The 20599-nt window shown below is 35.9% G+C and overlaps 3 protein-coding genes across 3 annotated transcripts; 1 reads left to right on the top strand and 2 right to left on the bottom strand.

The window, feature by feature from the left end:
• LOC132055439 (uncharacterized) lies at positions 1–8257 on the bottom strand. The gene is made up of 14 exons (XM_059447253.1): positions 8135–8257; positions 7964–8036; positions 7342–7477; positions 6739–6977; positions 5217–5254; positions 5061–5140; positions 3974–4041; positions 2977–3313; positions 2645–2757; positions 2481–2546; positions 1721–1811; positions 1543–1610; positions 510–547; positions 1–378 (listed from the first exon to the last, which is right to left on the bottom strand). Exons 1-14 carry the CDS (start codon positions 8158–8160, stop codon positions 192–194), a joined length of 1560 nt encoding a protein of 519 aa, XP_059303236.1. The 5' UTR covers positions 8161–8257; the 3' UTR covers positions 1–191.
• Positions 8258–9593: 1336 nt separating this feature from the next.
• LOC132055437 (uncharacterized) lies at positions 9594–14697 on the top strand. Its single transcript, XM_059447251.1, has 4 exons — positions 9594–10002; positions 10923–11367; positions 11530–11645; positions 14017–14697. The coding sequence occupies exons 1-4, from the start codon at positions 9702–9704 to the stop codon at positions 14430–14432; spliced, it is 1278 nt and encodes a 425-aa protein (XP_059303234.1). The 5' UTR covers positions 9594–9701; the 3' UTR covers positions 14433–14697.
• Positions 14698–15620: 923 nt separating this feature from the next.
• On the bottom strand, positions 15621–17969 carry LOC132055438 (auxin-responsive protein IAA27-like). Its single transcript, XM_059447252.1, has 5 exons — positions 17366–17969; positions 17031–17251; positions 16120–16261; positions 15954–16015; positions 15621–15849 (listed from the first exon to the last, which is right to left on the bottom strand). The coding sequence occupies exons 1-5, from the start codon at positions 17767–17769 to the stop codon at positions 15812–15814; spliced, it is 867 nt and encodes a 288-aa protein (XP_059303235.1). The 5' UTR covers positions 17770–17969; the 3' UTR covers positions 15621–15811.
• Between the last annotated feature and the right edge of the window lie 2630 nt (positions 17970–20599).

Here is a 20599-nt window from a genome sequence, read left to right as displayed (position 1 = left end):
TCATATTATTGAGTTTATAACAATAGTCGTATGTGTCTTTCAGGGTGGTACATTGGTCGCACACAGAATTTTAACTCTCCGCTTCAATCAAAAGGCCTAGAGTTTGATGGAAGATACAACACAATTAACTATGAGAGCATATACTACCAATAACAGCAAAAGCCAAACTATTAAACCTTGGATTCTAGAACTCAATCAAGTTGCATCTCTTCAGGAAATGGGATGGAAGCACAGCAATGGTAATAGCCATTGTCATCGAACACAAACCTTTGTGAAAGATGGGCTTCACGGATAAGATACTCTCCCCATTCTTCTGAGCCATATTGACCAAAAATCCATCGTGCATCAAAGGAATCAGCTTTTCTTGATCCTCTTGTGCTGTCAGTTGGAGAACAGTAAGTCAGTGGCAACCTTAAAAGCAACGGAAATTATGCAACTGGTTGAATCATAATAGAGACTTTAAGCCGACAAATACACAAGATATGCAGTTAAAGAATAAAATATGGCACCTTTTTCTGTGTCGCGCATTCATTATGGTGGCATGCAACTGCATTAGAAGGGGCAGAAAAGGCTTATCAGGAACTTTTCAAATCAAGAACATAGCAAAAATAAAAACAATATAAAAATAGCACTTTTCACGACGACAGTTTCATGGATAAGCTATACAAGCATTCAGGTATTAGATCTGTAAAAGGAAAAAGGCCACTAGAGACAATACAGTACATCTAGTTAAGTAACTGGCATCAAGTGCAAGTCTAAAAGGTAAAAACAGATTTAGGGGGCCAAGTCTTTCTTGAAAGTAACCATAAAAGAGAAAACATACTTGAATGAGCTGAATCATAATCTCCAAGGATTTAACACTTGATACCAACAACAACATACCCAGTGAAATCCCACAATGTCCCCGTTAATCACCTCTCCCAATACTTTATACTCCCGTTAACCAAAGTCCGAGGGAGTCTCTCAAAAGTCCGCACGCTCTCTCGTTCCTCTTCATGACCCAAACCATTACCCCTATCTCGGAAGATAGGTAGGCTGTTTCCGAAAGACCCTCGGCTCATTAACACTTGATACCAGAACAAAACAAATGTAACACCACAAGAAAGCAAGCAAAATGCAACTGAAGAAACAAGTTCCAAGCATATAAATTTGGAATGCAGAAGGTCAGAATGTGTTCGGGTTTGAGGATGCTGAATTCAAGAAGGTGTCAGAAGTAAAATGGATGCAGCCATATTGACTCTTGGTGGGAGAGTGAAACTGTTTCACTTTCCAAAAGAGGTTTGCATCATTTCTGGCTGTACTAACAAATTCTCTACCAGGTGCCTAATACTTTTAGGCCCTTCCTGCTATTAATAAATTGCTTTTTATGAGAAAAGAAAGTGGAGGGGTCAGTGGGGGAAGGAAAAGCAAGGAAGAAGCAGTATTAGATCGAATAATCAAAGTATTTGAACACAGCATCAACAGAAATAGAGAGTGACAAACAATAAAGAAATTGCCAACAAAATTAACCTGAATAAATAATTAACACCTTGAAAGCTATACCTTTAATTTCTGGTTTGTATCATCTTCAAGAACAAGACCAGCTTCAGTGAACGCATTATTGATCACCTCTAGAAAGGCTGAGGAATAACAAATGCAGGTACTAAATTCCCTTAGAAATAGCAAATAGATTTAAAAAGTGGGTAGGGTGAGGGAAGAAGATGCCAGAAATTGTGGATACGACAGGCACGTAAAAGTCGGTCTTCACCACCAATTACTTCCACAGGAGCATATACAACACGAGCTTTTGCTGGAGAACCTTTCATGCACTCCTGCAGGTTAACAACAGATCTCAGTTCCACCCAAGAAAAATGGTGACCTTGTGAAAGCTCATTAGAAGGGACATCGAGCATCTAAATTTTTACATGATATATAGTCTCTCTCTCTCTCTCTCTCTCTCTCTCTCTCTCTCTAAAACACACACACATACAGATACCAACCAATTGAAGAAGCATCAGCAGAAAGAGATTGGTGTCAGGTGAAAAGGATAATGAAATCTCTAAATATAATATAAGAGCAATGTTCATCGTTTTGCAGTACTTAATAATTTTGTTCATTTGCTTTCGCCTAATTCCAAGTGGGTCAACCTATACTTCTTATGCCGATTAGTAACAGATGATTCACCCAAAGAACAGATAAAGCAAATATGAACTCCACAGACAAAATTCAGGGAAAAAGGGTTACCATGCTAGTTAAAGTTTCATAAATAACCAGCTCAGTGTACAAATAAAATTAGCTTCACTTAAGAGATGATACACCCTAGGATATACAAATATTCCAGGCTCCAGCAACACATTAAAGAGGTCATTATCCAATGTTCACAGACAAATAATAGATTATAAGGAGTAAACTTGGAAAAAAGGGTCTTAAAGAGTAAGTGTAACGATTATAACCTATAGCAAGCCTGAAGTCCATATTGTATAACTCGGATAAAGACTTACCAAACCCTTCAGTCTTATAGACACAGGTTGGCTCTCCAAAGCATCAATTACTTTTGGTGAGAGACTCTGGAAAGACAATGGAAACCAATATTTTGTTTTGAAAAGTTAGACAGGAAAAAGATATCACAAAGGAAGACAATGACCATGTAATTAGAAACATTTACCCGCAAAACTTCAGCAGCAGCTTCAATCCGGTCATTATTCCAAAGCTTCAGCATGAGCACAGTTAAGTGGAATGTTTTTGGTTTAATAAAGATGGATTTCTCAATTCCCAAATCTGTTGAGTGAAACAACATTGGTCAATTTTGTCACACATTAAGACATAACGAAGGAAATAATGCCCCAAAGTTAGGTGGAAAGATAGGATAGATATTATCATGAACTTAAGAAGGAAATGCAGAGATAAGAATTTTTAGCACAGAAGTCTTCTACATCAACATAATACATGAATCCTTTTTTATCTCTGATAAAAGTAGCATCGTACTAGATCTTATACCTAATAGTTTAGAAGCCTTTGATTCTGAGGTAGAGGACTTAGACCCTTTAGGCGAGTAACTCACGAGTGGTATGTTGGTTATATCCACTTTAACATGATCATTAGAATCTTCAGTTTTGAGTTCCACTGCAATCCGTGGTTTGCTCAAGTTCTGCTCCTCACCTTCCGGATAAGAAGTTTTAGCACTTGAATCACATTCCAAATTTTCATCTTGATTAACTACAGTATTTCCAAGAACCGAATTCTGGAAGTTGATGAGCTTGTTGACCAGTTCAGGATGTATGGCCAATGGAAGTGATACAAAGTGAGAGTAGTCAAGATTTCGGCTTTTCACTGTCTACAGGAAAAGGAGGCGCAACTAACACTTATGAGTGACAATATATCAAAATGAGATGAAGAAAATAATAAGATTTCTCATGACACGAGCAAGAATGCAGAACCACAGTTGAGCAAGATTCCTCATGACAAAAGCAAGTTCGACGGATTACACTTGAGCATTCTAGATATAAATAAAATTAGACAATCATGTTATTTGAAAGTTCTGAATTATTACTCGTATGGAAGTGCCAGGAAATGCTAAGAGTTCTAGCACACAAATAATATGTTAGTTTCAGTTGAGAGAGAATGTCTAAAAGGTAATTGAAAAACAACTTCAAATGCTCACAATAGGTTCAAGGTCAAAACCGTGTGGTACCTATACCACACTTAAAACAGAAAAAGGTTCCTAAGAGTGGCAAGGATTGACAAAATGGATGACATACAGTAAGATATCTAGTGTGTACTTTGTCTTGGTGCCATAATGCTGCAGCTACACTTCATAAATAATGATTACATCAACCATTTTAAAAAATTAAATTCTTCGAGATAAACACAGATACTTACATGTTACCACAGTTTATAGGTGCAAGCTCTAGAAAATTTGACAGATAAAAAAAATAATATTCCTTTTTTCCTTATTTGTCTGCTAGCACAGACAAAATCAAATGTTGGTGCAAACCTCATCAATTACGGCTTGGACTCTATCTGATGCTCTTGCCACACTTTCAGCAGAACTGCCTTCTATGACTGCAATATGGACAACACTATGTATTAAAAATGAAAAAGTTGAACATGGATATTTTGGATTTTAGATACTAATGTATTGACCCATATTCAATATAGACTTAATACAAAAGGAATATAGCTCCAATCACTCTGAAAGAAACATGTGATGGTGGCAGTCACAAGTAGCAAAACATTAAGAGAAGTGAATGCCAATCCCATTTAAGATACCTACTTTTTAGAAGGTTACATCACAAAGGAGAGACCAAAAGCCAATCACCACAACTAATGACAAGAAAAGAGCAGAGCACATTATCACAGCATGCCTCCAAAATTTTGGTCAACAAACTAGGGGAGACAAGAATGGAGCTTAAGCTTGGAAATTGGAAAATAAAAAACTGTAATATCACTAAATATCGATAAGAGTACAAATGACTATATCAGACAGAGGATACAAGTATTACACGTAAAGAATAATGAGGAAGGGTAACCAAAATGGTTTTGCTTCCCTACATAGACATCCAAATGCACTACTTTGTAGGTGCAACACTATGGTGATTGAAAGTGTTCATAGATCTAGAATCACATGAAGGTTATCTCAAAAGATCTTTGATCTCTAAAAAGTCAAAGCAGTAGCTAAGAATAGAACAGAATAAAACAAAGGATCTATCCTATGGTGATTTAAGGATTAACCATTGTTGCTACACCGTCCACATAGGGATAAGCATGAGATTTAGAGAGTTTTCATTTATAATGAACCTCTAAGTTGTGTTAAAAGATATCCTACTAGAATTAAATTGCCAAAATGGAGCAGAATATATAGTTCATCCCCAAGCCCAACTAATTTGGGACTGACACGTCATCAATTGATCACCTAATATACCAGGGTCAAGGAACATCATAAGTAGGTCATAGAACTCATACAGTACATTATCAGAAGCATAAATCAGGCCAATAATATTACTCTGATTGAATTGATAACTTAATCAAATGCACAAAAGCTGAATCAATCAAAATCAGACAGAAACAAAAGAGCAACTCACTGAGACAATCCTCCTTCCGCGATGATGGAAGTATGATTTTTACTCCCATTTCCTCCTCAATTATCCTCTGTGTTGCACCTCTATAAGCAGAATACCGGAGCAACATATTAGCCCCTCATTTTTAGCATAAGCAAGAATCCACACAGAAAGTCATACCCTTTCCCTTTGATGAAACGCATCAAGGAAGCCCCTGCCTGCAGATATGTTTGGAAATGAGATAAGAGTGGTAGGAAAAAATCGCAAGTGAATTTACTGGGAGAGCTTTGAATTTATGATGAAAACATTCCATAACAACTGTCATGAGCTCAAATCGAAGATCGTGTAAAGAACAACAGCCATGTTACATACTGCACATGCAGCCAGGAAATACGACCTATTCAATACGTTACTCATGAAAAAGAGCAAGTAGTACGGCTAGGAACTGTTGGTGATTCAACCAAATAGAAGATGAAGTCAATGAAGCACAATTATGACACAAAGCTGATGAAAACGGAAGACATGCATCAGAAAAGTTAACATTTCTTATGGGTCTTTAATATCTCTTCAACTTCCAATTAGCCATGTGACCGGTCCAATTGGGTCGCAAATTCATGTGGATACAATTGATTTTTCTATACAGACACCCAAATTTGGTGATATAAAAAAAGAGATATTGCTATAATCAAGGATAGTTAGTTTAGTTAAAAACTTTTTTTATGAGCTCAATGTCCGCCTAAAGCATGTAAAATAGGCACAATATGGCAGTACCATATCATTGAAGGGTATTGGACCTCTTCTGGATTTTCAGCTGATGCAACCCATAAACACATCAACTTGCATGCTTACCATCACTTGACAGCAAAAACTGAAACTCTTTTGAGGAATGCACTGAAGTCTTACAGATCTAGATAAGTTGAAACAGTCAATTTATAAGAGTGCCTTTGCATATAGTTAGGTTCGTCATTTGTTATATTTTCATCACGTGTTATATTGTTTTATGGCCAATGTGTACATAAGAAGCTAAAGACAGGTCGACGAGCAGGTTCGTGATGTGTTTGGAACAAATACAGATTATAGCTTTCCTTCAGTTTTTTAACAAGTATATTTTCTAATACGCGCAGAAAGGAGTAGTTGTACTACACTGATCTTCCCCATGAGGTATGTTGTAACTTCTTCTTGTCTAGCAGCTTAACTAGCACATCGATGTCTGTGCTCAGACAGAAGCTGTTCAGAGACATTTTCAGAAAAGTAACCATAATGCCCTTAGTAATCTTTATCCTGACTTAATTTTGGGAAAACTTTATTCTTCTTTCCAAATATGATACAGTTAAAAAGCACATTAATGTTGCATTAAAGTAGGCCTTGCAGCATCTAAAGTCCTAGACAATGTTTTGACTAGTAGATAGGATGAAGAAGATGCAGAACGGAAAAAAAAAAAAAAAAAAAAAAAAAAGCTCATAAAAAACTAGTCAAGTTATAATAACCCAAGTACCCAACAACAACAAAAAACTAGTATAATCCCACAGGTGGTGTCTGGAGAGGGTAGAGTGTACGCAGACCTTACCCCTATCTTGTGAGGGTAGGGAAGCTGTTTCCGATATACCCTCGGCTCAAGGGGAGATGAAAGGAAGCAGTAATAAACAAGCATTAACAACAGCAAGATAATAAGATAAACGAAGTGAAAGAAAAAAGAAATTACTTTGACTGTAACTGAATGCTTCTGAGCTGCTGAAAGTGGTTTATCATCAGCAGAGGATGTTGTTTGTCCTTCTGGATCAATGCCTTCACTAAACTGCACTGCCTTTGGGCTGCGAGTTGAGTCAGCTACATGATTTACCACTTCAGCTTCACCGTCCCCTGCCAGAACTGTTGACTCATAGGAAGAGACGGTGCATTTAATTTCTTGCACTTGACCTCCAAAGTCATGCTTCTCATCACCTAGAACACTTGGAACTTCCAATATTAATCTTCTTTATCTTTTACAGTGTATTCTACATAAGATCATATACATAATGATCAACAACTGCTTTATACAACCTATTCCTGATATAGCAATACATTACTTGAACTTCCAATATTAATCTTCTACATCTTTTACAGTGCAATTTACATAGATCATATACATAATGATCAACAGCTTCTCTATAAAAACCTTTTCCTGATATAACAATATATTATCGTTCAATTATTTGGATATTAGGTGTGGTTGTAATACCGAAGAATTTCCAACAGCAACATGAAAGTACAAAGACTAGAACTACTGATACACCTCAATTTAATATCAAGAAGTGAAAACACTCACCTTCAATAGACATTGATTGGGTAGAAACTGGTCTCCATGTTTTGGCAACCATTTTCTGCTTTTTCCGGTCCATGGCAACACCTAAAGCTCCTTCAATATGTGTCCCAGATTTATAACCGCAAGAAAAAAGACACCTCTGCAACAATTACATCACCCAATAAATTGTGCAACTTCTATTACGTAGTAATTACTCCCTCCCTTCACTTTACTTATCACGTTTCGCTTCTCGAGAGTCAAACTACGGAATCTAGACCAACATTTTAAGATGTATCTTGTTATCATATTAGAATTGCAACTTATTGTATTTTTCGTATAGTTTTCAAACTTTTTTTTCCGATAAGGTAAGTATATAGTTTTCGAACATCTATTTTAATTTTAAAATATTAAATTAATCTAATTTAATTTAATTTTGAAAATTAGTCAAAATGAATCTCGATAAGCGAAACGTGACAACTCTGACAAGTAAAAGTGAACGGTTGCAAACCTCTCCAAACTTCGACTAAGGGCCGCAATTTCACCAATTACCTTTTCGTTTCCTTGATTAACACTTATCAATAATTTAAATGGAAAATATGCCCAAACGTTAAAGAAAAACCTTGATTTTCAATACAAAAAATTGTACCTGGAAGTGGAAGTGTTGTGTGCACTTCGGTATTACATGAATTTTTGTTGTGAATTTCCAAGCAAGATCGACTCTGTGGAAGATAATTGGTTAAAATGCTACGTATTAAATCTTTAATTCATGGAAACAATGAAAAGATTAACAGTGAGTTGCAAATGGTAAGTGTCGCACCTTAAAAAAGACTTGTAAGCTATCATTCGTTTATCTTGTTTGATGGCGGTGGCACTCTAAATAAAATCACCAGCCGGAAGAATGAAATTTTGACAAACATGTGTAGTTTTAGCTTGAAACTTGAGAAAATTACAAAAGGGTCTGTTATGTTTAGGGGAAGCTTTAAAATAATCTCTAAAGTATGATTTGAACAGTTTTTGTCCTTTAAATTTATTAAAAGTGAGCACTTTTGATCTCCATTAAATATTTGACATATTTTATCTGTTAGATTTGATGAAAACTGTAAAAAGAAATCGAACCTTAAACACTAGAAAAGCGTCATCAAATCCTAAAAACTGCAACATAAAAACAAACTAGATACCAAAAAACAGATCAAACCTAACATAAATTGCACATAAAAAGATGTATCATACTCGAATGTTATATAAAAAAAAAAAATTGCAAAAACTGTACCTCCAAATAGAATTCCGCTAAATTCTTTTTTAACAATTCTTGTCAAATCTGATGAACATATTTTGTTAAATATTTGAACATGACCAAAAATGGCTCACTTTTGCAAACTTAGGAATAAAACTATTCAGAGCATACTTTAATTTTGAACCCATCTCCAAGCTTAAGAAACCACTTAAAATTTTTGAGTTAGGAGAGGTCAGAAAATAATTAAAATGCTCCTACTTTGGTTCCATTTGATCCTTAAGGTATAAATATGATACGAATAATTTTTAATATTTCAAACAGTGATGTATTTAGTCATGAGCTCTATAACTAAGAAAATTTGATATGAAATCAGTGATTTGAAATCATAATATAAAATCAGTGATTTGAAATCATGATGATTTGAAACCATGATGATTTGAAGTTGAAGTTTTGTTTGGATATGCAATTTAGATTTCTTAAGTTGTATTTTTTCTCATAGACATAAAAAACACACAAGTTGTGAAAATCATCAAAACTTTCCTAATTCTTATTTAAACTTACCAAATGAGCAAATTATTGTTCATAATAAAATTTAATACGCTACTAGAAGACCTTTCTCAAAGATACAAACATCAAGTTATCGAACTTTAGTTCAATAAAAAGAGAAATTAAACATGAGTTGTATAAGTAGATGCAGTTGTTAAATGGTTGGTAAGAGTAACTTTGTTATAAATATACTACCAATTTGCAGATCTTTTAATATTTGATATAAATGATTGGTAAATATATCTACCAACTTATGAATCTTTTTTATAAAATATAAACTTATGGATCAAATTTTACATTTAAAATAATTTAAAATCGGGATTTAAAATTCTAAATCATCCAAAAAGGCATGATTTGAAATTTATAATCATGATATGGAGTTGAAGTTAACGCCTACTAAATAATTTAGGGGGCATTGTGGATGAACATATAAAGGTTTAGTGGTCAAAGTGTAAATTTTTCACTTAAGCTCGGCCACACTTTGAGTGCATTGAGACTTGGAGTTGTAATCGAAGTTCCGTGTCGAGCAAATAAAAAAGGATTCGTTTGCAGAGTAAACAAGCATAGAGTGAAGAGTGTTGAGTAGAGCACATTGAGGACGACGATGCTAGAACGTGTGCTCTCTTCTCGTAGGGCGGCGCCGGTAAGTGACGACGGCGATGACGAATCCAAAACACGGAAGCACATATCCCTAGGCACGAGAATCACAAATTACTTGATTCGAACTGGACATTTATGGCCATGCCTTTTAATAGGGCTTGTGATTGTTGTGGTTACTTCTTTCGTTTATCATACACGTGACTTAGTTTGTATCTCCGCTTCGAATTCAGATCATCTTTCACGGTTGCGATTTTTTGGTTTTGATGGACTTGAAACGGATTTCGGATCTCTAGGTGTTCCCTGGTGTAAGTTCATTTGCGTTTCCGATTTTAGTGTTTATATTCAGATCTGGTTTCTTTTTTTACTTGTTGAGATTTGCGTTTTAGTGTGTATTTTGTGTTTAGGGTAAATGGATTCAATTGAGCACATTCTATTTGGCTGGATTTCCTTCATACATTTGTTTTCTATGAGATTTTATTGATTTATGAAATTTAAAGCTACGGTTTACCAGTTGTGCATGGTTCATCTGTAGTATTTATCAAGGTGAAAGTATCTGGATTAACCTCCAATGGCTTGATTCAAACAGGACAAGAGTGATACTGCATGTGATGTTAATGGAGGGATTTATGTGTGTTAAGAGTCATTTAAGTTGGAACTGATTGTCGTTTTTATCTATTTGATAGTTTGTCTATTTAATAGTGGAAGTTCATTGTTATGATGGAATGCTCACATATCCAGAATTTGCACATATAGTTTCAAGACATTACTGTAGTTGAAAATGTTATTCCCATGTCCAGAAATCATACATCTAGTTTCAAGACCAAGACTTTTTTATTTATTTCATATATATGCTCCTTCGTTTTAGTATTCATGATGGATGACAAGTGTGGCATAAGCTTGACCAATTATAGCAGGCTTCACTTTTGGTAATTGTTTCCTTATCCATTTTTTTATTAAATCATGTCTTAAGCGGCACTTTTGGTCTATGGTCAACAAATGTTTAGAGATGTGTGTATTCATGTCTATTTCATTTATGTAGATGTCATTCCCGTTTTGTGGAATGTCAAAGGTTATTCATGTGTTCTTTATCTGTAAAACATGCCGGGTTTACTGCAATAAGAATGAAAATCAGTGATAGCTATTTGAATATTTTCAACTCAATCATTGAGCAATGAAATTCGCATGATCCAATGCACCTTTAATTAATTTTAACTCTTGTCAAAAGGCAGATCGAAACATGGGAAAACTGTTGAATGGACCACGAAGGATTTAATCAAAGGTCTGGAGGAGTTTGTGCCCATATATGAGACACGGCCTATCAAGAATAACATGTATGGTATGGGTTTTGACCACAGCTTCGGGCTCTGGTTTATCACTCGGTGGTTAAAACCAGAGTTGATGATTGAGAGTGGTGCATTCAAGGGACACTCAACTTGGGTCTTGAGACAAGCAATGCCAGATGCACCAATCATCTCACTTACACCGCGTCATCCTGAGAAGTATCTCAAGAAAGGACCTGCTTATGTTGACGGGAATTGCACATACTTCGCTGGAAAAGACTTTGTTGATTTTGGAAATGTTGATTGGCGGAAAGTTATGAAGAAGCATGGAATCAAGGATCTCAGCCAGGTTCTTGTCTTTTTTGATGACCATCAAAATGAATTGAAAAGGTATTGTAACTTCTGTATCATGCAAGTTCTTTATTTTGGGTTTTGTTAAAGAAGTAATTCCTTAAGTCACTTTATCACTGATGCTATGGCTTTGCCAATTGCCAATTCTTTTGCAAATGCGTCTCATTGTTATCCCTTTGGATTTTGAACTTTGATTGACAGGCTGAAGCAAGCACTAAAAGCTGGGTTTAGGCATCTTGTGTTCGAGGACAACTATGATACTGGTACTGGAGACCACTATTCCTTCAGGCAGATGTGTGATCAATTTTATATCAGAGGTATTTTTTTCGTTTCGACTTTAAACAATTGATTTTCCTCTGTCAAGCCAAAGCAGAAATTATTTTCCTTTCGTTCTTTATTGTATCTATGTGGTTTTCCCCTTCTCTGAGTTGATTCAACTTTATTTGGAAAATCTTGGTGAGATTTATTTGACTCTGTATGTGGAGGAATAAATGGACATCATGTGCAAAAGTAGTTTTCGCCCACGAAACTCCTAACGGAGCAGCATAACTAATTTTTCTCTCACAAGGAATTTGCGATGCCTTGCTTAAGGATGTTGATAAATTTTAGAGCACAAGAAGTCAGTTGGTATGAAGTTTAATTAGAATATACAGAGTGGTGGAAGAACAATACAATGCAAATATGTTGCTAAGGGCTATCTTTCCAAAGCTAAACCTCGTACTTTAGAAGTTATTTGTGGAAGTGCCATTTGGTTTGAGACATTATCCTGTCAATTATCTTAGTGGTCCAACCAGAAAATCCAAAAAATTAGGAGGTTAATTAACCCAGTGATGCCAAATATAGAATTCAATGATTAGAACGAATCATGTCCTTGTAGAATATTGAAGTCGCTCCCAAAATATGTATTCGCGGATGACACATAGCGTTCCTTGGTGATGGATGGTTTGACGCGGCAAATTCAAAGTGAGGTGCCATGGTGTACGTTATTCGGGATGACAGTCTTGATTGACGAGACACGCAGCGGAGTGAACGTTAAGCTGGAGGTTTGGAGACAAACTCTGGAGTTTAAAGGGTTCAAGTTGAGTAGGACCAAGACAGAGTCCATGGAGTGCAAGTTTAGTGACGTGACACATGAGGCTGGCGTGGAAGTGAGGCTTGGTGCCCAGGCCGTCCAAAAGGAAGGAAGTTTCAAATATCTTGAGTCTATTATACAAGAAAATGGGGATATTGACTATGACGTCTCACATCGTATTGGTGCAGGATGAATGAAATGGAGGCTCGCTTCAGGAGTGTTGTGTGATAAGAAGGTGCTATCAAAACTTAAAGGCAAGTTCTACAAAGTGGTTGTGAGACCGACTTTGTTGTACGGGGCAGAGTATTGGGCAGTTAAGAACTCTCACGTCCAAAAGATGAAAGTTGCGGAAATGAGAATGTTGCGATGGATGTGTTGGCGCACCAGGCGTGATAGGATTAGGAATAAAGATATCCGGGATAAGGTGGGAGTGGCATCTGTAGAGGACAAGATGCGGGAAGCGAGACTGAGATGGTTTGGGCATGTGTGGAGGAGAGACACAGATGCTCCAATGCGGAGGTGTGAGAGGTTGGCTATGGACGGTTTTAGAAGAGGTAGAGGTAGGCCGAAGAAGTATTAGGGAGAGGTGCTTAAACAGGGCATGGCGCAGTTCCAGCTTACCGAGGACATGACTTTAGATAGGAGGTTATGGAGGACTCAGATTAGGGTAGAAGACTAGTAGGTAGTCCCACGTATCCCTTTGTACAAGTAGTCGCAGTTTGATCTATTGTCTATTGTCCTTTGATTCTTGCTACTATATATTGTTTCTTGTACTTCGATTATATTATTTATTTGTAGTAGCTACTGCTTCTTTTCTTAGACTTCTTTATCATGACTTTTTTCGCTTTCTTTAGTTTCATTTTCATATTGCTTTGAACCGCTTGTGCTTATCTGACCTTTTCTCGTCATGTTTTCTCTTGAGCCGAGGGTCTTTCGGAAACAGCCTCCCTATCTTCCGAGATAAGGGTAAGGTCTGCGTACACTTTACCCTCCTCAGACCCCACATTGTGGGATTTCACTGGGTATGTTGTTGTTGTTGCTCCCAAAATATGTATTATGCTTTATGATGGAGTCTTTTGTTTGTTTATCTGTCTAACCAAGTAAACACATTATTCTCTGTTTAGGGCCTAAGGCCACCTTTATCTCGTGCAGTTGTGAAGGATCACTTGATATTGATTATGAGATTGGAAAACCAAGTCAAATAAAAGAGAAATATGTAGAAACTAATAGGAAAATCTTGATGACTTGATGTGAAGAAAACCATGAGGACAAAAATACACTCTAGTATGGAGTGTCTATAGATCCAATAGCATATAGCCTACAGGGGTTAGAGCGTCTTAGGTCACATGTTGGAGCCCTGCGCCAAGCGAACTACTGTTGGTATTTAAGTGGAGTAGGGTAGAGGAGTGGACCCATCATCCCCGAGTTCCAAACGCTGCGGTTAGCCCAAAGGATCGGCTCCAGACGGATTTCTCAGTCATTAAAAAAAGATCAAATTGCATTTATGCTATGCGTCGAGCTTGCCAGTTTCCTATATGTGAAATTATTTGTTGACTTCTATGGTTAGCGCACCTCGTACTTCTTACTACATGACACGTTTTCCATTTCATTTCCAGGTGGAGGCCATAGCTGCTTTAAGGACAGTGATGAAGGAAGGATCAGATCAAGAAGGAAGAAATTCTGGGAGAAGGCTGTTGATATTGAGGAACTTTGCGGTCCTGGTGAAGCTTGGTGGGGTGTGAGAGGGCAGATGCGGGATGATTTTAACCACAGCAATAAGGCCATTTCTTATGCAGAACATTTTAAAAATAGCAGGTTTGTAGAGTCGGTGTTAGATATTTACTGGGAGCTTCCACCTGTAGCTGGTCCTTCATTAACTCATCAGACGAGATACGATCCGGCTCGTGCATCAAGTCCTATTGTTGAAGATGGCAGATATGGCTTGTTTCGGAGGCTTGGGTTATCTGGACTGGAGGCATCTGTATTCAATGGTTACACTCAAATGGTCTATCTTCAGGTGTCACAAGAATGAGATTTTGGTTGCCACTGCACATAGGTTGTAGTTTTGTATTAGCTATCTCTGTTTTTGCTGTTCTTTTAGTTCTTTCTGGTGTAACTCTTGAGAGGCTGTCTCTGTGCTGCCAATAGATTTTACTCCTGCATTCTTTCAGATGTCCATTTATGCCCTGGTCACTCTGATATTTGTGCAGAGTAACTGAAGTCTGATGAGTGAAATTTATCCTATCTGTATAATGTGCCCGTAAATTATGTGCTAGAAAATAGCTTATGTTGAAACAGCTCTCCTTGTGCTCGCTATTTGTCTTTAGGCCTTTTCACAATGCACAAGTATGATTAAGAAGAGAATTTTATTATGATCTGACAGCCACTCCTGTGGTTGCTTCCCTGACCTTTTATCCCCCAATCGTACATCCACTCAATTTCAGTGAGGTTGAGAAGTGGTGCTTGAGAATTCAGAAGCTTCTCTCAATGGATTCAGTTTGAATAGTTCAGTATTCATTGATAGATAAGCAATGGATGTTAAATCTCAAACAATTTTCCTGAGCTCTCAGTCCATGAAAGAGAAACTCCTGGTACTATAACCTTCACGAGCTTCTTTAGGTCAACAAACTGAGCAGAGAGTTAACGGGCTTCCTTTGGCTCCCCAGGATTGGATGGGAAAGGGCAGATCAAAGGTGTGAGGCATCGGACTTACTCATGTCGATGGTCCTTGAACAAACTAATCTAAGGCTCAACCTGTTGTCGCATTATTTCAAACCTAAGCCCTTGTCCTCTTTTTCTTTGACAAGGCACTCAGCAAACAGACAGAAAAAGAGAGAGGAATGCATGGAGAACTCAGAGCTTTGAGTTTTTTAAGCTATCATTTTAGATCAGTTACCATTAATTAATTAGTTAGTGGAAGTTACTGTATTGATTAATTAGTTAGCGGAAGTTACTGTATTATGTTTCATCAGAATGATAGTTGAAAATGAATTATTTTTGCTTGCAAAAAAATTTGCAGGTTGCACGTGCAAGCAAAAATTGCCACTCAAAAGACACTAGCCACAGTATTGAGGATCCTCTCCCACTAAAACTCCCAATAACTCCGCCACTGCTCAGGCCTCATAATTATGGTGTCCTTTCCTTATCTCCTCCGAGCTTCAATCTTATGTCAAACAGGAAAGTAGAAAGTCCATTAGTGGGATGAGACATGAGACAATAGTGCAAGTAACAAGCACTAACAATTTACGTAGGTAACACTAAACAAAAATCTTGGATATCACCGGTTACATCTTAAACCAGCTCTCTCCCTTTCAGGGAATGCTACACATCTAGTCTAATTCCAGATACAAAGAGGGCAGAAAAAGGATGGTCGTCGATGTAGAAACCATTGGACGGTCGATCTTTGAGTTGTTAATTTTGGTTCTTGCACTTGTTTATGGCCCTTGGAGCTGCAAAGCAAGAGAAAGAAAGTCCTTTTAGTAATTTATCAACTGGACAGAAGGAAAAAAGAAGTGCTACATAGCATGTACATGATCACAGTGCTAAGACATACCTAGCCCAATTGCCTCTGAGCTTTTCATGATCCGCAATCTCTTGCATGAGTCTATGAACATCCTATTGTCACAATATCCGAATAGAACAATGAGTAAATGCAACAAAATATAATGTTGTCTTCACACTTAGATGTTTGACATAATATTTGGAGCATAATAACTTACTCCCAAGGAACATCTCCGACGAGCATCCAATCACCATCCTTGTCTTCATAAGTCAGCACATACTCAGAACCATTGAGAAGATCCATCAAGTGACTTTCGCTAAGTTTCTCTTGCCCTGGAAGTCTATCACTGGTACACTGACCTGAATAATAGTCACAAATTATAGTATTACTTAGACATATACAATCTCAAGACTCAAATCAAAATACTAGCAAAAATAAACACCCAAAAACAATAACAATTCTCACGAGACCTATCAGATAAATGAAAAATACTGTTCAATTTACACCCTGCTATTTGGTGCCTGATCAAAAACATTATGTATGAAAAAGTAAACGAAGAAACTATGGTTCAAATACAGGATTCAAAGGGTTCTATTCTTTTTCTTAATATGTTCCTAGCAATTATTCCTGTCTTTTTTCTTTGATAATTGTAGTGTCCGAGCCAACTTGGACGCATTATTCTTGGTCTTGCCAGAATTGCAACTGTAAATTCTCTTTCTTCAGAGATTGACCTATCCTCCTAAAACCTTCCGAAGCGTAGCTACAATTTTGCTTACAGGGCCGGCAGAACCAGTAGCTCCAGCTCACACACAACCCTTCATCAACCCCATACCTTTCTCTATTTCTTTTATCCACAAATCGGCTTTTTTTTTTTATTAGTTGATAGTTTTTATCATATAATAGTATTATGCACCATTGGGGAATTGACTTGGGGAATTGAAATTTGCCTCAAGAAGAAAACAAAACGACATATATTTGCGTTTAAAAATCCAACTTAATATGTATAAATAATATATCTAGAACTCAATAGGCTATCTTTTTAAAATTCCAGAATTCATAAACTCAACATTCTAGCTCGTAAAAGCTTAAACAAATATTATTTGCATGCTGTAAAGGGAGAAATTATACCAATACTGAAGCAGCTGAACATCTTTTCAAGTGCTGATGAGAGCTGTGCATAGTTGCTGTAAGTTTTGATATCAACCTTCCTCAAATATGGAGCACCATCCATGCTAACCTTCACATAAAGGCAATTACTTGAACCTGTTTTCCCTTCACCATCATTTTTCTTAGTAGCCAGTGTATTTTTCCTGAATGACCTAATTGGTGGCCATCCTACAACTTGTGCCCTAATTTCACAACACAAAAAAATAACCAAACTTTAACCATAATTCCAGAAAAAAATTGTACCCAAACTAACAAGATTAAATCAAGAACTTAAGAAATAGAGATAAGTTACTTACTTTGAAGTAGTAATAGACTTTTTTTCTTCAACAGGCCTTGAACCTCCATTTCTTTTTGGGGAAAACACCAAGTTTCCTTTATCCCCATCAGTTTCGGATCTGCAATTAATAGATAAATCCCATTTTCCAGATGCATCAATGGCATCAGAAAACCCCCTTTTTGTTCTTGATGTTAAGTTGCTTAAAGGGTTAAGACCCAAACTTTTATTTTCCAAATCTTTGCCAAAAATAGAAACCCCAGGAGACTCAGAACCAGGCAACCCAAGTCTCAGCTCAGTCTCTTTAAGGTTGAGAACATCAGTATTTTTCTGATTAACAGAGGAAGATGAAGAAGAAGATATTTTATCAGAACTTTTTTCCAGTTCTGATAAACCAATGTAATCATGTTCTAATGGTATAGACATTGAAGGGTACTGAAATTTCAAAACAAGAATTCAAGAAACTATGGAAGAAATGAAAAAGAAGGCAACTTTTTTCTTAAGAGAAGTGATTTTGGTTGAGAACGTGGTTTTGTTGATGCAGAAAAAGAAACTTGTTTGGTGCTTTTGTAGACTCAGTTAATTTTTGGAATAAATAAACTGTGCAGTACTATTAGTATTGGAACTACTATTCTCAGATGCTTATCTAAAATAGTCTGAGAAAATAGCCTTTCGTTTTAGTGGAATTGTTTAAAACAAAGTAATTAGCTAGTGCTAATTTGTTTTTAGTGTATATTTGTGTTTGGGAATCTTTGGTCGGGAACACTAATGATGATGATGATTTCAAGTTTGTCCGCTTATGAACAATTTTGGGAGACCAGGTTCGTTCACAGGTGTTTTAAAACAAACCCTGTGACCATACAGTCTTCAAGTTTGGTGAAATATCACTACTGTGTGCAAATACGTAAATTTTAAAACAAACCCTTTACACGCTTTAGGGGTTGTTTAGTTGTCGCTCAAAAGTGAATTATTCATGCATTAAAATCAGTATAATTAATAAATTATATTTGATAAGCATTTCAATTGTTATGTATAAAATTTAACATATTAAGTATGATGTTTGGTTTATCAATTTACAATTCAATTAAATGACCCCTAACATTTTTTTGTCTTTAAATAATAATACGGCCAAGTCTTACCAATAAATGTGCTCCGTCCTTTCTTTTTCCTACAGCATATGAACCCGTTTGGATTGACTTATAAGTTGATCAAACCGGCTTATAAGCTATTTTTAATTTATTTGAATGTTTAGCAAAAATAGAAAACAGTTTAAATTAAGTTAAAAAGTGCTTAAAATAAGCCAAAATCAAAAAGTTGCTCAACCCCAACTTTTTTTTTTGGCTTAAAAGTCATTTTGGTTTGACCAACAACTTTACCCTTTTATCCTTTATATTTTCTATTAATTTCAATACTACCTTTACTTATAAAAACCCTTTAAACACTTTTATCCAAACACATAACTGCTTATTTATAAATAACTTTCAAAGACTTAAAAATACTTTTTTTCAGCTAATCCAAACGGGCTCTATGTCTCATTTGATATGGTAATGGTGTCATTATTATCATCATCAAGTGCTATATTTATTTACTACTCTTTCAAATGACGAATACATCTCAAATATTCTTAATCGTAAAAAATTACACTCCTCTCTTATAATACTAGTATTCTTTTTATTTTTCTACTCTCCTGCCAAACCATATATATACCCTTGCTTTTTCACCATGGTTGAGGTAATTACCCAATTAACATACTTTGGAAAACACTTTACTAGTGCAAAGAAGAGAGAATAAATAATAGGTGGAGTCGTGATTTGAAGTTTCAGCCTCTCTACCTTCACATCTGTGTACACACTACTGTTTCTAGACCCCACTTGTGAGATTACACGTATGTCAACGTTGTTGTTGTTGTTTGTGATTTGAAGTGCATGAATTGAATTTTCTGCCAAATTCACAACTCGTTTTAGTTACTAAATTCATAATTAGATATTTAATATATTTCTTAATGTAAATACAGTATCTAAGCGAAAATTACTGATTTCGCTCAAGATAATACAAGTACTAGAAGGAAAAAAGTGACTTGTGCTACTAGCAAATAGAGAGAAAGCGATGGATCAAACGGCCCACAAATAATGATGATTTTCTTTTCTCAGACGAGTCAATTTTAAAACAGAGGGGAAGAGTCTAAATCAAACAAGGAAATTAATTGCTTTCATTGAAGAAGGCAGAAATTATAAGAATTGGTGAAAGCTGACACAAAAACGTAGAACAATCAACATAAAAGGAAAAGGATCACACAGCATTTAATTGATCAGTAAAAATTGTCGCTGCTGAAGGGGTTAATTTGTTTGATTTCTGATAATTTACCAACACATAAAATCTGCATACTGTCATTAAAGCATATGATTCTCTCTTTTACTACTTTTGTTTCTTTTTCCTATTGTTCGTTCAAAGGGGCTTTTGTCATTTCGTTCTTCTTACTAATTCATTGGTTCTTGTTATACTTTTACTCTTTTTTTTTAACTTTTACTGAGGTCTCTCTTTTTACTGCACGCTTGTGTCGTAATTATTGAACAAATTCAGAAAATTACCAAAGCGTGCATATGTTCTTGAAGGCTAATATTTGTCCACTCACGAATTATATTGAAATATGATATAAGCTCACATGTACTCGTGTATACAGCAACTCAATAGAACTATAAAGGATAACATGTGTTTGTAAATACATATATACTTTTAATACTTAATCATAGTTAATTAACATGCATTCTCAACTCATTTAAAGTATTTAGATATAATAAATTTACATAGTTTTGTGTTACACCCGTTTAAATACTCCCTTCATCCCATAATAAGTATCACCTTAGCTAAAAACACGCATATTAAGAAATTAATAATGCAATGTGAAGTTTACTAAATTACCCCTATATACTATAAAAATAAATTATTTTTTCCTCTTGATTAGAGCATGCATAAGTAGTAATCCCTTTGACATTGAGAATCCAACAACACCAAGTTACTGTGTGGCTTTTTCAATCTATCATTTAGATGTTACTTTAACTTGTCATTTTTTGTCTAAGGGTAGAGTTGGAAAAAACTAGCCAATTTATGTCTTGATTTCCTAAGGTGACACTTATTATGAGATAATTTTTTTTTTAATTAAGATGACACTTATTATGAGATGGAGGGAGTAATTATTTAGCTTCAAGTATTAGTCTCAGAAAGTTAATTGAGAGCAGCAACATAAATTAACAACTTG

The sequence above is a fragment of the Lycium ferocissimum genome, chromosome 5, assembly GCF_029784015.1.
Source record: "Lycium ferocissimum isolate CSIRO_LF1 chromosome 5, AGI_CSIRO_Lferr_CH_V1, whole genome shotgun sequence".
NCBI lineage: Eukaryota > Viridiplantae > Streptophyta > Magnoliopsida > Solanales > Solanaceae > Lycium > Lycium ferocissimum.
This window is presented reverse-complemented; position numbering and strand designations above follow the sequence as displayed.